Source organism: Salarias fasciatus, chromosome 4 (assembly GCF_902148845.1).
Source record: "Salarias fasciatus chromosome 4, fSalaFa1.1, whole genome shotgun sequence".
Lineage (NCBI taxonomy): Eukaryota > Metazoa > Chordata > Actinopteri > Blenniiformes > Blenniidae > Salarias > Salarias fasciatus.
The window spans coordinates 11,737,522-11,755,202 of NC_043748.1; the positions used below are offsets into that span (position 1 = coordinate 11,737,522).

The 17,681-nt window shown below is 43.8% G+C and overlaps 1 protein-coding gene across 1 annotated transcript in view; it reads left to right on the forward strand.

Annotated features, from left to right (window-relative positions):
- The first annotated feature begins 588 nt into the window (after positions 1-588).
- The window catches only part of LOC115386789 (nuclear GTPase SLIP-GC-like), a 37,119-nt gene continuing 20,026 nt past the window's right edge, over positions 589-17,681 (forward strand). The window contains 11 exon segments of the mRNA XM_030089253.1: positions 589-697; positions 1,850-1,882; positions 5,401-5,428; positions 5,544-5,618; positions 6,162-6,255; positions 11,930-12,143; positions 12,226-12,438; positions 13,427-13,633; positions 13,990-14,168; positions 17,359-17,488; positions 17,574-17,661. Of these exon segments, the coding sequence (XP_029945113.1) occupies positions 6,197-6,255; positions 11,930-12,143; positions 12,226-12,438; positions 13,427-13,633; positions 13,990-14,168; positions 17,359-17,488; positions 17,574-17,661 (1,090 nt within the window). The 5' untranslated portion in view covers positions 589-697; positions 1,850-1,882; positions 5,401-5,428; positions 5,544-5,618; positions 6,162-6,196.

A 17,681-nucleotide genomic window follows, 5' to 3' on the forward strand; every position in this document is an offset into this window, starting at 1 on the left:
TATGTGATTGTCTATCTCTCTGTGTCTCCCCTGTGATGGACTGTGATCTCTCCACAGTGTATCCTGTCATCGCACATAGTTAGCTGGGATTGGCTCCGGTGACCTGTGACCCTGAACACTGACGAAGCAGGATGGAAGATGGATGCATGTCTAAAACAATGACCACTGAAACATTGCAATTTAATTTTCAGATTCTGCTCTTCATCATGGATGATTTTGTTAAGAATATACTGACTGAATTGAATCTACAAAATTACATTAAGAAATTTCAAGGTAAACTCTGATGGCGCTGATGGTTTATTACACTGAAGATTTCATGAATGCACTCTCAGACATTTTATCCTGTGTAGGATAACAAAGTTTAACTACCTGCAGAAACTTTTAAATACTTTTAAATAATACCTTAATAAATGTATGCACAATATTGTTTATTGAATTTGTGCCCAGTGATGATATAAGAAACACCATACAGATAACACAATGAAAATATTTATTTGACCAAAATGTAATACTAACACATGTTGATTTCGGAGAATCACATTCACTATGAATTTACAAATACTTTTTTTTTTTTTTAATTACAGAGGAAGACATCAGCTTGGAAAGCTTATTTTGTCTTGGAGAAAAAGACATTGAAAAACTGATTCCAAAAGCAGGACCAAGAGCGATATTTGAGAATTACCTCCAGGCTTTGAAGGTAAGGTTCAGGACTTTGTGTATTTCATTTTCTATTTTCTTTATCATTGAGACAATGGTGCTTTTGATCATGTGACGAATAAAACAAGATTCCCCCAAATCTCCAATGATTATCAGACATTTTGTAAAAATGAAACAAATCATATCACTTCAAATTTACATAAAAAATGATGAAAGATATGATTAATTTGTTGACGTGAAGGGTTTAAAAAATTGTGCACACTATTGCCCTTAACGTCAAAATAATTCAACTAAAAAAAGTACAATGATAACAATAATAATCCATTTAACCAGCAACAGTTTTTTTTTAATTGACAACACAGATTTCCCCATTTTTAAATCCAATTTCTAAATCAAATAAAATGCCATTATAAAGTAATTTTAATTTCTGTTATTGTTATTGTTATTGTTGAGCAAGGCCAAACTTTTTCAGATCTCACAGCCTTTTAAAGCGAGGGTTGGCGATCTTGGAAAACTAGCATGTATTCGAACGTAGCATCTCCCCAAGGCTCCGCCTAGCTCAGCCCAGCTCCCGCCCAGCTCCCAACGGGAGCTCCTCCAATGGGACGCACCTGCTTACATGCACGAGCACCGCTGTTACGGGGGGAACGCACTGGACGCAGAAGCACCGCACACGGAGTTTCTGATCGCCTCCCACCTATCTGACTGCCCGCACACAGCGCGCAGGGGATTGCCGCGCGCTCGCAGCGCTGAGAGCGCTTGGTAATGCGCGCACTGAACCAGGGCCAGTGCACGCCATTGAAATGTACACGCAGGGGGCTGGTAGAACGGCGAAGGGATTTGATTGGTTTACAACCAAGGTGTCCCGGCAAGACTATTGGTTGCTGTTTTTCCTGTTTTACTCCTGCTGTAGATAGCGGATATTTTCCGCTCTACTTTAAGAACACGCTATGAATTGCTTCCCATCGGGTCATAAAGATCATTTTAACCAGTATTTAAAAAAAATGTATCTAATTCAGATCGCCAACCCTAGCTTTAAGGGTTCTTTGTAACCTATTTTTTTCCAATGGCATGAAGAAAATACAAATGAAGAAACAGATACACAAGCTGTACAGATATATTTTCATGTATTTAGTTTTCATTTTTTTGCACGACTTTGTATCTAATTGTATTTTAATGTTGTTGTTCAAAGAAACATCAGGAAGGAGGAGATGATTTGGAACAGGTAAGACAAAGGGCTCTATTTTTGTAGACCAAGCACAAATGTAGCGTAGACCAGGTGTGCCGCGCTTGCGCTCCATCAACAGATTGTGTCCAGAACATTTTGTGATTTTTGTGAAGGGTGCAGTCTGGCACAGAGCAGCACATCCATGTCTTCGTCCCTCCCACTGGCGCAAGTGGCAAAGAGGGAGGAGAGAAGGGTCTTGGTTTAAACACAGCTGACTGTAATCATGACCAATCAAATGAATGCCTCTCTTCGCCTTTAAATGTGCCACAGGCAGAAGCGCAATGCAGTTTCACCTCACAATCACCATGGATCACAACAGCTAGCCTGGCATGCCAGACTGACTTTATGTGTTACACACAAGACAGTCTGGTACCGCGCCATTGGGGCAGCATTTCAAACAGGCTGACGAGAGGCGTGACTATTGAGCAGAGAGAACCAATCCAAGAAACAAGGCTGTGACGCAACGACAATGCGATGTACGCAGCACTCCGCTGTAGTAGCTTTGTAGTCCAAAATATGGGATCATGGCATGGAGTTTTACGTCTGTTTTACCCCCAAATTCCACCAGACACTTAAGCACCGTGCCGCGTCTTGTTCCTGAAGTCAACGCACACCGGGAGAGCAGCGCAGCTCCGCGCTGTTTAGAAGCGGCGACCTGAAGCGAGTCACCAACACTGTGATGCATGCCTCCGTCCTGATGATCCGTCGTACCAGCGCTTCTGGGCACTTTCGTGTCCGCTGGAATTTGGGGGTTAGAAAGAAAAGCCTTCAGAGCAGATTCTTGCTGTGGTTTCAGCGCCAAATTCAATTCGTTCAAAACTTCAGACAAACCGTGATAAAACCTCGCTGTGTTGCAGCTGCCACCATGATTGTTTTGAGGGGGGTATAATATGACGCATCGCTAACTCCAGACCTGCCAACCTGTACGCATTTTGCGTAGCAGGTACGCAATTTGACATCAAAATACGCTGGTACGCTCTGCCTCATTAAACTACGCAAAAAGCTGCAGACGTCTGTGAGCGCTGTTATAAATGCGGACCGTGGACGTTCTCATGTCTGACAACACGATGCAGCAGCAGGGCTCTGAAGTGTCACGCATTTCGGAGTGTTGTCACACATTCACGGCACACATTGTATTTGTCACGCTGAAAAAAAATACCGGTAAATTAGGCTAGTGCGCCGCAGCTATGGAACCGGGAGGAAACGCATGTGCTACCCTCGTAGTGCTGCGACGTTCAATGAACGTTTGAATGGCTCTTTCAAGTGAACGACGAGAGCCGGTTCACAGCTGTCTGAGAGTCGTTCCTTTGTGCAAATTGTCCTTGCTTCCTTCACGTGTCTCCTGAGTGTCTCCTGAGTCCAGCTGTCACCGCTGCTTTCGTGTTAACGACCGAGTTTCACTTTTCCGCAGCAGCTCCAGTCACCTGAACGCAGCAGCTAACTAGCGGAGGAGGAGTGTCGCGAAACCGGAGCGGAGCCGGTGTTTTGGAATAACTGAGTCCCTTTTAACTGGCGACTGGGTTTCTTTCATGTCCCTTGTTGCTGATAGATATTAAAAACCAGACAAAAAGTCGTGTCAGACCTTTTATGAGTCTGATTTCAACATCTGCGGCTACCAGCAGCAGCAGCAGGAAGGTCTAAAGGAAGTCAGTCACCAAGGACCAAGGTAACAAGGACACCAGTTAATTTGAAACACCGTATTCACGGCTTTATAAAGGTTTTAGTAATGGAACACACACGCGCACGCATGCGCACACACACACAGCAAAAAATGCTTAGTTGAAGGACATGTAGCAGCATTTTGAAGCTGTTTTCTGGGGACAACGTGCACGGTCAGCCGCAATGTAATGTGTATCAGAAAACTGACAGCCCCCCCCCCCCCTGCTCGACAACTGTTCCGGCAAGTGGTACTCAAAAAATTTCACCAAGGTTGGCAGGTCTGTAACTCCCGCCTCTCGTGGGCTGTGATTGGCCCGGCAGAAGTTTGCCGGGCAGAAGTCAGATTCAATTGGCGCGGTATCAGACTGTTTCCCCATGTATCCCTGAGCATGGAGAGACAGTCTGGCGTGCCAGGCTACACGACAGCAGCAGCAGCTGCAGGCGGTCAAAACTTCTCCTAGTAAAACACTGTAATAAGCTTTATTAAAACATCGCGTAATAAAGATGAGAATCAGAATCAAAATGGAATCAGAAGCACCTGTGCTGAAATGGTGCATTTTTATTGTTTGCTTGTGAAATGAACTTTATTTACATGATTGAATCATGGTAATTTTGGCACGTAACTCCTGATGACACAAAGCTAAAGACGTGAATACATTTGATTAACAGTTTTTTTTTTTTTTACAACACAACCGACTTCTGTGTTCAGTCTCAGTAGATGAGCAGCAGGAGGAGGGAGGTTGGTGACCTGGGGACTGAGGAAGTGTAGGGTGCAGGGAAACAACTCCTCGTGAGACAGAGATGTGGGAGACACAAGTAGAGATGGGTCTGCTTACAGAGCCAGATGCTGGAGAGGCAGGTGAAAACTGGCTTGAGGGCGTGGAAACCCGGCTCCTCGACTTGGAGCTCCATCTGTCCTCTATTGGCTCCAGCCTCGTTAGACTGGCGGATGCAGCCACGTCTCCTCCCATAGGGAATATCCACACCCCCGCAGGCTTCCCCCTCAAAACCAGCAAAACAAGTGCACACAAGGAGGAAGAGGAAGGAGGCACGTTTGTCTCATGAGTGATTTTGTGTATCATTAATGAGACTGAGTAAATTGTGGCCAAAACATGTATAAAGGCAGGCTAATACTCACATTGAAGGGCAGAGCTGAGCAGCCAGGTGGTCTGTTCTCTCCTGTGCACTCTGCTGCTCTAACTGCTGACATGCAGTTCAGCCTCTCTCCATCTTAAGTCCTGTCTTGTCTCCTCCGTAAGGTCAATGTGGCATCCACGGTGTAGAGCTATATTGTGTAGCACGCAACATGCAACAAAGAATACACTAATACTCTGGAAACCAGCCTGTGAGGTTTTGGTGGTGTGAGTGCACTGCACGCTTGTCAACCAAATTACCACTGGACCGGGCGCGGATCACCTGGCAGACAATAGACATGGTTGGCGGCGGTGCACTTTCAACGCAGCTTGCGCGCACTGTTTTAGCATGAAATTGTTACTGTGCTCAGCTGAATCTGTCAGCATCTCCCCCTGGTGTACAGCCCCACACATCTTGCCATAAGCCAAACTGACCAGTCAACAAAATATCAATATAGGCATTGTGCATGTTGCGCCTGCTGAAATTACCTTTGCGTGGCCTGCGTGACCTCCGCCACCCGGCACTACACTGTTAAAATAGAGCCTCTTATTTGAAATAATTTATGTTAACACTTCATATTTCATACACTATTTGTACGCTCACACACCAGTAACTCTATAATATGCACAACAGACTTACAGTAATATACATTATAAAACCTGTGTGACATATATGACATATGTACTACAATTTTCGTTTCTTATATTCATGTCCTCTATCAGAGTCCAAGTACAAGTACAAGTAGTCAAGGTAAGACACAAAACATTTTATTCATGACATTCAATACTGATGTGATTTCTTGACAAAGTCCATATTGAGAACAGTTACCACTACTGTGAGGTGCTTCTTCTTTTGACTGAAATAGGAAAAAGAAGGTTTGACTCTCCAAATAAATCTAACACTGAGCCATCACCAGCAAAACGTTCAGCAGCAGATAGAGGTACACGCGCACACACACACACACGCACAGTCTTGTATTTCTATCCTTGTGGGGACCGTCCATTGACTCCCATTCATGTCTAGCCCCTAACCCTGACCCTTACCCTAACCCTAACCCACACCACAACAAAGCCTAACCCTAAAGAAATGTTTTTGCACTTTTACTTTTTTCAGTAACAACAACATGGTCAAGAAAACACTGTTTCTCCTACTTAGGACCAGAAAAAGGTCCCCACAAGGCACGTCGTTCCACGTTTTGCTATCCTTGTGGGGACATTTGGCCCCGACAAGGATAGAAATACAAGAACGCACACACACACACACACACACACACACACACACACACACACACACACACACACACACACACACACACACACACACACACACACACACACACACCTCATCATTCATGTCTGACTCTCTCTCTCTCTCTCTCTCTCTCTTTCTCTCTCTATCTATCTATCTATCTACCTATCTATCTATCTGTCTATCTCCCTCTCTCTCCTTGTATCGAATGACTTGGTTGATGCTATCTGTTAAGTTGAAGGCTACTCTTTTGAAGAGGTGAAAGCGATAATGAATGGAGTTCAAAGGAAACTGAACTCATCAGAGACTGACTTCACTCAGTTCTTGAGGTAAGAATAATTTGTATTTTCTGTATTCTGTCTTTTTATTTTTTTTAACCAGGTGCCTCTTTGCACACACTGATATCATCTGCATAAAGATTAATATCCACTTTGATGAAAACTATGATTTGCAAACAGTCTGTTGTCAGTATAGTGATTCAAAGAAGTGTGTTCATTCACGTCACTCTCCTGCGTCGCTTCAGATTGCAAAGTCAAATTGAATTTTGTTCCACTGAAAATAAAAAAGCAATCTCCTCTTTGCATTTTATTTTTAGTTATGTCACAAAAAGCTTCTCAAAGAAGGAAATGGAAATTCAGTCTGGATGATTGATTATTAATTTTAAATCTGAGTCAAATAATGCAGCCATACTGAATTGTTTTTAACTGGTTCAGTTCTTATCTCACAGATTGATGTTTTCATGTAATTATGGATATATGTTCCTCAGGAACCCATGAAATTAGGTGTGGGGTTCCCCAAGGTTCAATTTTACGTCCCATTCTTTTAACCTTTACATGCTTCCTCTTGGGGACGTCATCAGGAGACACAGCATCGGTTTCCATAGTTACGCTGATGATTCTCAGCTGTACATCAGTTTCCATAGTTACGTTGAGCTGTACATCGCCATGTCAACTGATGACACAGGGCCAATAGAAACCCTTTTTAACTGTATTTCAGATATCAAGTCAGGACGGCGGTGAATTCCCTACAGCTCAACCAGGACAAAACTGAAGTTTTAGTTATTGGTCCCGAAGGCCAGAGAAAGAAACTTTTACCAAAACTACAAGATTTTAAACCAGCACAATCGGTTAAAAACCTGGGTGTGATTTTTGACTCTGAGCTGAATTTATTCCACATATTAGAAATTTCATAAAGATCAGTTTTTATCATCTTAAAGGGATAGTTCAGGATTTTTGACCTAAATCTGTATGGCATCCCAGTCAGCAGTGTTGTTCATTCGCACAGACTTACCCCTGACAGCGTCCAGTGAGTGGAGATCGTGTCCGGTTTACGTCCAGAGGAAAGTAGTCCGGCAAGTTTGCTGGGGGCACGAAAATAAAGCGTTTTTCTTCTCAAACCAATATGTGTGCGAAAGAGTGATATATTTGCATCACAAAACCGTTGTCCATGAAAAAGTCAGACCTCGTAAACGCTTGGCACTATTTTCTCTCCCTTCATATCACTCCACGCCGTCTCCAGCTGCAGGCAGCGCGGAGATGCTAACAGCTAAAGCTCGAGCTAGCTAGCTCTTTACTAGCGGTAAACAAAGTGAAACCAGCGCATCTGCCCGCAGCTGGAGATGTGTTTTGTGATGCAAATATATCACTCTTTCGCACACATATTGGTTTGAGAAGAAAAACGATTTATTTTTGTGCCCCCAGCAAACTTGCCGGACTACTTTCCTCTGGACGTAAACCGGACACGATCTCCGCTCACTGGACGCTGTCAGGGGTAAGTCTGTGTGAATGAACAATACTGCTGACTGGGATGCCATACAGATTCATGTCAAAAATCCCGAACTATCCCTTTAAGAATACAGCCAGAGTCCGCCCGTTTCTCTCTCAGCCAAGTACAGAGGTGCCGATGCATGCTTTTATCTCCTGTCGGCTAGATTACTGTAATGCCTTGCTCTCTGGCCTTCCAAAAAAGAGTATTTCAAACCTCCCATTACAACTAAATTCAGCTACACACGTGCTGACAAGGAGCAGGGGGCGGGCCCACATTACACCAGTTTTAAAGTGGGGGTGGGAGGGTGCCAGAGCACCGGCAATCTTGGCCCATGACTTCTCCCAGTGTGGATAGCCCCATTGGTGGTGTTTCCCATGATGCTTAGTGCCTTGCCATATCTCCCAAATATATGTGATAAAAGTGGGAGTGTGTATGTTTCTGTATGTGTGTGTGTGTGTGTGTGTGTGCGCACACAATTTCGGTGAAGGTATGGCTATGTTTTTATTTCTATGAGGGGCCGTACAAGACATAATTCATTCTGGCTCTCTCACATACATATATTCTCATGCTTATACACACATATATTCTACTTGCACACACACATATTCTCCTTTCACATACACTTACTCTCTTTTTTTTTTCTTTTTTTTTTCCCTTGTCTTGTTCGGCAGCTGGGGCATGCAATATTGTATGATTGTAGCCTTTTACTATCCGAACAGATTTTAATGTTAGCAGCAGGACGAGACTGAATCTCCTCCTGCTGCTGCCTTTATTTAGAGCTGGCATCCGGCATGGCTGCCGGAGAGGACTGGGACGGAAACGCTCAGAGAGCAAGGACAGAAAGAGAGAAAGATAGAGAGAGGGAGAACGGGGGTGGGGGGTGGGGGGGGGGGGCACAACCTATGTACAAATTCACAATACAAAACAGTGTTGTCGACGCACCACACGCAACCAAGAACAATCCCAAACCCCAATCTAGACAACACCAAAACAGAGCCGACAACCAACACAAAAACTGATAGAACCATACATATACATAATTTTTTTTTTTTTTTTTGAGAATATAGCTAGTAGTAACTAGTAGTAAACTCGGGGCGTACATCAAGAGAGGTCTACTACAGATCACCCTTAGTCTAACCACCACCAGAAGACAAGGTAACCGAGTATGGGAAGAGTGATTAAAGATCAGCGTGATCATGAAAATATGATGGTGATGGTGATGGTGATAGTGATCATGCATATATGACCTCTGACCCCTGAGAAGGCCAGAAGCAGGCCAGAGAGGCCCTTAGAGCCCAGACAGCCAGCAGTCATCACAGAGCCCGGATCCAAGCCGCTCCCGCAGGCAGACGCCCCCGCTCTGGTTCAGAAATGGGGCAGAGGAAAGCCCCGGCCGGGGGCCCCGGCCGGGGACCCCGGCGGTCCCAGGGCCCAGGCCCCGCGGAGCCACGACCGGCAGGAGCCGGTCCACCCCGGGCGCCGGACGCCCGGGGCGGGCAGGGCCGAGAGCCCAAGGTCCAAGAGCCCAAGAGCCAACCCCCCACACAGGCGGAGGGCCATGACCCACCCAAGAGAACCGGCCCACACGGGCGGCTACCCACCCCAGGCCAGTACACCCCCCAGCGCTCCGGCCACGCACCCCGAGATCCAGGACATACATTTATTCTCCTTGCACACACATTTATTGTTTAGCTTACACACACATATATTCTCCTTTCACATACATACATTCACCTAAATAAATAGGTATATATGCATGTGTACAAAGAAAATATATGTATGTAAGAGAAGAATGTATGTGTGTGCGAGTGATTATAGTGGAAAAGGAAGTGAGTATAGTGGAAAAGGAAGTGCGCTGTGATTGGCTAAAAAGCTCAAGCAGGCGGGTATTGTTCAGATCAGTCAAAATTGCCGGTGCAGTGGACTTAGCGCTGCTACAAGCCACTGGGGTGTTGGGAAATATTTTATTATCTCCAGAAACGGTCAGATCCTTATCCTCATGGCTTGAGCAGCAGGTGACAGGTTCATCTGCTCCAGACTGGACTCACAGCAGGGTGGAAAGTGAGAAACTCTTCAGACCTGCCAACGTCCAAGTGGCTTCAGCAGGACAAGGAGCTAACGCTAACACTACACAGCGCCCAATTGGAGAATTAGGGCAATGTTTTTCAACCCCTGTGCCATCATGTAAAGAGTGAATGATGCTTTCCGTATGGATATGATGCCTTAAGACACAGTAAATAAACATACATTATGGAAAAAAACTCTGCTAGCTTAATGCTAATGTTAATGGAAAATAGAATGACCATGCTAATAGTTAGCATAACAGTCACAGAACTTACTGGAACAAATAAACCGAAAATTTCACTTGATTAATACAAATAACAAACTAATTATTTAAAAAATGACTGGACTACCGTATTGGCCCGAATATAAGACGACTCCGATTATAACACGACCCCTATTTTTCAAAGATCATTTTGTGAAAAAAAAAAAAATGCTGAAGACAATAAGGTCACTCATAAAACAACTTTTTATTATATAATTATTATAAACTCAAAAACTCACAACTGAGATAACATTTCATGGGATATGAAATGAAAAAATATATTCTCTTTCTCAAAATAAGAAACAATAAGCAACAAACAAGAAGCCTCAAGGGGTCAAAACTGCATAAATGATGTAAATAACTTCCCAGTGCCTTCAGCTGAATCAGGCTCTGGTGGTGGACATTCCGTCTTTCCGTCTTTCAGAGATGTATTCACTCACCCTTCTATCAGTCTCTCTGAAGCGTCGCTCTCAGGACCACGGAAAGCTTTTCTCATAGAGTTAGCATCTGTAGGCGTTTTTTCTGTGCTATATCGAACGAGGCGCTCTGCTACACCAGATCTCCTGGCAGCTTGGCAGTTGTTTGATGACTCTGCTGCGTTGATCACCATCAGTTTAAAGCTGGTATCATAACTTCTCCTCTGTTGTTTGCTCAGTTGTCCAGCGTTCGAGCCCCTTTGTTCCAGATAATCCGCCATTTTTCATCAGATCATTTGATCCCATTTCATCGCTCCACGCGCTCTCTGGTCAGTGATACTTTGGCTCCATCTAGCGGCGCGGATGCATATTGACCATCTACCGTAAGTCCGCGATTATAACACAGCCCCACTTTTGAGGATGCAATTTCTGGAAAAAAACATTGTCTTATATTCGGGCCAATACGGTATATATTCCTCAATCAGAAGATTACGGACAATAATAAAAATAAGAACATAACACTCAACAAGTAGCTACAGAAGCTCAAGAGGCTCAAAACGCAAATCAAAAATTCATCCAGATTACAGATTCTCATCACTGTTCGTAAGGAGAATTTATGTGTGTGTAAGAGTGACAATATATTAGTGTGCAAGGAGAATATATGTATGTGTAAGGAAAATATACGCTTGGTGAATTCCAACGAATTCACCAAGCGTTGGATTGTTCACCCACTAATAGGGAACGTGAGCTGGGATTAGACCGTCGTGAGACAGGTTAGTTTTACCCTACTGATGATGTGTTGTTGCAATAGTAATCCTGCTCTGAGAATATGTGTATGTGCAAGGAGAATATATGTGTGTGTAAGCATGAGAATATATGTATGTGCAAGGAGAATGTATGTGTGTGAGAGGGCCAGAATAAATTATGTCTTGTACGGCCCCTCATATATTTCATTGTATATTGATTTTTGTTATAATATTGTAACACACTTTGTGTTGTTTCTGTGATAAGAAAAGTGTGTTATAAAGAAAAACGGATTCGATTTGATGTGATAACCTTAAAATTAAAAAGCCTTTCTATTTGCAATTTTATTTTCAAATGACACATTTCAAATTGAATTTGGTTAGCTATGTGCTTGGGCATGTTTTGAAAATTAAATCTGAAATGTCACTTCCTTTTTCATTTTGATGAAGTCATAGAATAAAATGAAAATGAAAATGTGTTTCCAATGTGTCAAATAATACAGAGATAGCCTTGAGAAAGCATTTCTGATAATACATTTTGTTTTTAATTTTACTCCATATTCACTTCCAGACATGACGTCATTGAGTAACATTGATATAAAATAACATTACATTTTCTCAGTTATGTAAACCTGTGATAGTTATGTGTGGAATCAGAGGCATTTACTGTGGTATTTAGTCTCAGCTACAGTTTTTCTGTTACTCTCCTTGTTCTGTGTGTTCAGACTCTTTGATTTATCTTTTACAACAGGAGGAAAATTAAAGACCTGGAGACAGATAAAAAGGAGCTGGTTGGTGTGTTTGGTAGAAGTGGAGCTGGAAAGAGCTCTTTGATCAACGCCATCATTGGAGAGAAGAATCTTTTGCCCACTGGAGTTATTAAAGCATGTACCTCAGTCATGATCAAGATCGAGTCCAACACGAAAAGCGAATATGAGGCCCAGATTGACTTCATCACAAAAGAGGTAAAAATTTGTACTCAGTAAAGTCAGGATTTAAAAAAACAAACAAAAAAAACAGCAACTTTTTTCCACCTTTTTCTAATAGGAGTGGATAGAAGAGTGGTGGTCCTACTATGAGTTTTGCAAAAATAAAAGTGGTCATAAAACTCAAGAAGAAGACGATGATGACATTGCTGAGAAGCTGACAGCGGTGTATGGAGAAGGATGGGAAGACCTTGAAAACCTGCAGGACGACAAACATTTCAGAGAAATTATAGAATTTATTGTGTCAGAGCCAAAGATCATCAAACATAAAACAGTAAGTCTGTTACACAAGTTTATTGTTGTACTGTTGCCAACAAAGAAAGACATTAACTCAGTCTGTCAGCATAATATAGTTGATAAGTCAATACACACATCTAACTTCAAAGTCAGGCATAGTTTTGGTTTAGATACAGTTTTAAAATTAGAATTTATATTCAAAGCTTCACTTTATATTCTACAGCCACAGTTCCAGGGAATTCCAGGAACAAAATGTTCCAATTATTGACATTTCAAGTTTTGTCCAGTGTACAAGACTTAATTAATTATCCTTGCATATACATATAATGAAGGAAATAAGTCTTGTTCGGCCCCTCATACCAGTGACTTCCTGGTTAACTTAAGCTGTCTCAGCATTAGTATTGGTAGCTGCTGGTTGTCAGCAGTTTGAGCCTTGTTGGAAGCACTCGGTTTTTGTATAGTTCCAGTTTATCATCTAGCTTAAGAAAGAAGTAGTTGACCAGTGGCAGGATTTTAATTCGGGAAGGTCAAACAGAAGATGCCAAAAAAGAAGAGGTGGGTGTCCAACGCCTGCATACCAGCTATTGTTAACGTTAATGCCATACAGTGAGATCTCTTATTTTAATTCATTCATATATAATTAGCATTTTACATCAAAAGTACTGCTAATAATGTGGTGGTTTTAATGCATCACTCAACACTACAAATGAAAAAGAAACAACTTTTGTGTCACATGGGTGACTACTTTTTATTTTTTTACCTACAAAAATATTTTTGATGAAATAAGCATTTTGGCCTTCAACCTGTAACACATTTTTATGGGAAAACATTGGGTGGGTGGGGGTGGGGGATTCTCATTGCTTTTGTAACCATAATGCATTATTTGTAGAGATGAAACTGACTTTCTTTATTGACTCAACTTTGTTTTTCTGAATATCACTTTACATGTATCGTACTCACTGTGATTTGTTAAAAGCATGTGAAACAAACTACACTGTATTTTATTTTATTTTTTATAACTGCAGGCTGAAAAGCTCTCAGAGGAATGTGAGAAATTCATCAAAACTGAGACAAAACAAAGAGAAAATAAAGGAGTGAAGAAGTGGTATTGGCCACTGGTGAAGTGTGTGACACTCAGAATACCAAATACGGATCTGCTCCAGGATGTCACACTTGTAGACCTTCCTGGAAATGGAGACCGCAACAAGAGCAGAGATAAACTATGGAAAGAGGTCAATTAATAACTTTTACTTCTGTTTGTTGGAGGTTCGATATTTTTACCTCCACCAATACCAAAACCTGAGGCAGGAGGGGATATTTTAGTTGGGTTTGCTTGTCTGTTTGTCCATGTGTTAGCAACATAACTCAAATAGTTATTCAGGACAGATCATGTTGAATTTTTCAGGAAACGTCTGAAATGGGGACAAGGCACAAGTGATTAGAGTTTGGGAGTGATCCAGAAAGGAGAGAGGGACTGAACTGTTTGGCGGAAGTTTACACTCGCCGCATGCTTTTCTACTTTGAAAACAAATTCCACACATTTTCATGGCAATGATATTTCTTTCTTTACAATAAATGTCTCTTTCAGATGGTTGGAAGTTGTTCTACAGTATGGATTGTGACTGAAGTGACTCGAGCAGCATCAGATAGAGACGCCTGGGAGATCTTGGAAAATGCCAGCAGCCTCATGGGAAATGGGGGCGAGTGTCAGCAAATCCACTTCATCTGCACCAAGTCTGATTACATTGAGAACGTTACAGCAGATGAGTGAGTAAATGAAAAGAAAAACCTCATTGAAAACATCCGTACTGTACACTTTTGTATTGCATGACTAAAATCTCAGCTTCTAATAATAAGCAATGATAACAGTAAACTAAATATAAAAATATGTTGATCTTTTCAAAGGCTTGCTGACCTCATCAGAGAGCTGTTATGTGACACTTGTCTTCCTGAAGTTTATTAAATGCTAAGTACACTTTACCAAAAAGTACACTTTACCATAAATATTGATCATGTGTACTGAGGAAACAATCCAAACTGCCAAGCAACACTTATGAGGTCCTCAAAATGAATCTGTATTAGCAATTGACCCATCATCACCCAGGCCGATTATTGGCACCGATATTCGACAATTTGACGCATATCGTCATCAGCCTGTTTTTGATTCCGACGGCCGACAAGAGATCAATATGAAACGGGATTATTTTGACTCAGATTCAGCCATGTCTCTATTGAGAGTTGCTACTCAGCCTCCAGCATTGTCCCGCCTAGAGCACCATCTGATTAGTTACACTCAGAGCGGCAGGACTAACAGCCAATCAGCGCAATCAGCGAATCAGTGTCTGCTGAGCCATAGATATATGTGCATAGAGATAAGCGAATAAGCTTTGTCAGTGAAATAAGCTCTGGAGAGAAGAGATTTGTCTCCTGACTGGCAGATGAATCATGTAACGGCTGAATTCTGCTTTCCACATGGACGTGACGCCATAAAACACAATAAATCACAACATGCATTATGAAAAAAGTCCCACTACCTTTATGCTAACTTGTATGGGAAAACCCATTGACAAGCTAACAGTTAGCGCAATATCCATCCATTTTCTACCTCTTATCTGGGACCGGGTCGCGGGGGCAGCAGTCTCAACAGGGATGCCCAGACTTCCCTATCCCCAGACACTTTCTCCAGCTCCTCTGGAAGGATCCCAAGAGGTTCCCAGGCCAGCCGCAAGACATAGTCTCTCCAGAGTGTCCTGGGTCTTCCCCGGGGTTTCCTCCCAGTGGGACATGCCGGGAACACCTCCCCAGGGAGGCGTCCAGGAGGCATTCTGAAGAGGTGCCGGAGCCACCTCAACTGGCTCCTCTCGATGCAGAGGAATAGCGGCTTGACTCCGAGCTCCTCCTTGATAACTGAGCTCCCCACCCTATCCCTAAGGGAGCGCCCCAACACCCTACGGAGGAAGCTCATTTCGGCCGCTTATATCTGGGATCTTGTCCTTTCGGTCATGACCCAAAGCTCATGACCATAGGTGAGGGTGGGACAAAAATTGAGAGGGCAAGCCACCTTCTTCCAGTCGAGGACCATGGCCTCGGATTTGAAGGTGCTGGTGCTAATCCTCATCCCCATCGCTTCACACTTGGCTGCGAACCGCCCCAGTGCATGCTGCAGGTCTGGGTTCGATGAAGCCAATAGGACAACATCATCTGCAAAAAGCAGAGACGAAATCCTGTGACTACGCAACCTGACCCCCTCCGGCCCCTGGCTGCACCTAGAAATTCTGTCCATAAAAATGACGAACAGAATCGGTGACCAAGGGCAGCCTTGCCGGAGTCCAACATGCACTGGGAACAGGTCTGACTTACTGCCGGCAATGCGGAGCAGACTCCAGCTTTGGTTGTACAAAAACCAGACAGCCCTTATCAAGGGGCCCCGGGCTCCGTACTCACAAAGCACTCCTAACAAGATACCACAAGGAATGCAGTTGAACGCCTTCTCCAAATACACAATACACATATGGACTGGTTGGGCAAACTCCCACGAGCCCTCGAGCACCCTATGGAGGGTATAGAGCTGGTCCAGCGTTCCACGACCGAGATGAAAACAGCATTGTTCCTCATGGATCCCAGGTTCGACTATCGGTCAAATCCTCTTCTCCAGTACCCTTGAATAGACATTCCCGGGGAGGCTGAGGAGTGTGATCCCCCTATAGTTGTCCCCCTTTTTAAACAGGGGGACCACCACACCGGTCTGCCATTCAGAGGCACTGTCCTTGACCGCCACGCGATGTTACAGAGACGTGTCAACCAAGACAGTCCCTGCACATCCAGAGACTTAAGGTACTCAGGGCGAATCTCGTCCACCCCCAGTGCCTTGCCACCGAGGAGCTTACCAACCACCTCAGTGACTTCAGCTTGGGTGATGGGTGAGTCTGCCTCTGAGACCTCAGGCTCTGCTTCCTCCAAAGAAGATGTAGATGTGATTAAGGAGGTCCTCGAAGTATTCCTTCCACCGTCCAATAATATCCCCAGTTGAGGTCAGCAGCTCCCCGCCTCCACTGTAAATAATGTTGGCGTAGACCTGCTTTCCCCTCCTGAGGTGCTGGACGGTTTGCCAGAATTTCTTCGAGGCTGACCGACAGTCCTCCTCCATGGCCTCCTAGAACTCCTCCCAGACCCAAGTTTTTGCCTCCACAACCGCTCAGGCTGCAGATTGCTTGGCCTGCCGATACCTGTCAGCTGCTTCGGGAGTCCCACGAGCCAACAAGACTTGATAGGACTCCTTCTTCAGCTTGACGGCAGCCCTTACTTCCGGTGTCCACCACCGGGTTCAGGGGTTGCCGCCTGTTTGCACCTCCCTCTTGTTTTTCTTATCTTTTTCTTATGTTCGCTTTTCTTGATTGTATGAGTGACTGCCTCCAGTTTGGATATGTTTGTTCTTTATAAAAAGAAAAAAAAAAGACAAAAACAACATAAAAACAGGGAGTAGCTACAGAAGCCCGAGAAGCTTTGCACTCGTCAAAATTTGACCAGTAGCAGCCTGTGGCGCGGGGCGCAGGTGGAGTGGAGAGCTTGTTTTCTCCGCCCACACCGCCAGCCACGGGCGGTGTGGTGTTAATTCACTTCCGCATCGACAGGAGCGCTCGTTTCCACACCCACGCATTCAAGGCGCATTCCAAACAACACAACAGGTAGGCAACGATTATTTTTAATAAACTGGTTTCTTCAACACTGCCCGCCTGGAATGCGCGGGTATAGAAACGAGCGCTTCCACCAATGCGGAAGTGAATTAATGCCACACCGCCCGCCGCTGACGGTGTAGGCGAACGAAACAAGCTCTCCCACCACCTGCACCCCGCTCCACCGGCCGCTACTGATTTTGACACCAATATTCTAAATTTTACTGCAAAGGAATATTAGGGGTAAGTATCAAGGGATCTTGACTCTACTTAAATGGAAAAATGTTTGACTGCCAAGTGTTATTTTTCCCCAAAGGAATTTCAGGATACCAACTCATACTTTTCTTTCTTGAAAGCGCCAACGACATCAAGGAACAAGTTAAGGACGTTTTCAGGAGAGATGAGGAGATCAATGTGAGGTTTGAACACGAGCAAAATACAATACATTGATTGTATGTACCTTATAGCAAGCCTCATATTCATCACCTTTTTCCTGCAGCAACACTTCAGTGATGGCTGTTTCGAAGTGTTCACAGTGAGCGCCAAATACTCACTTGAAGGCAAACGTCTACACCCAGATGTCAACGGTAAAATCTCCTCTTAGGAA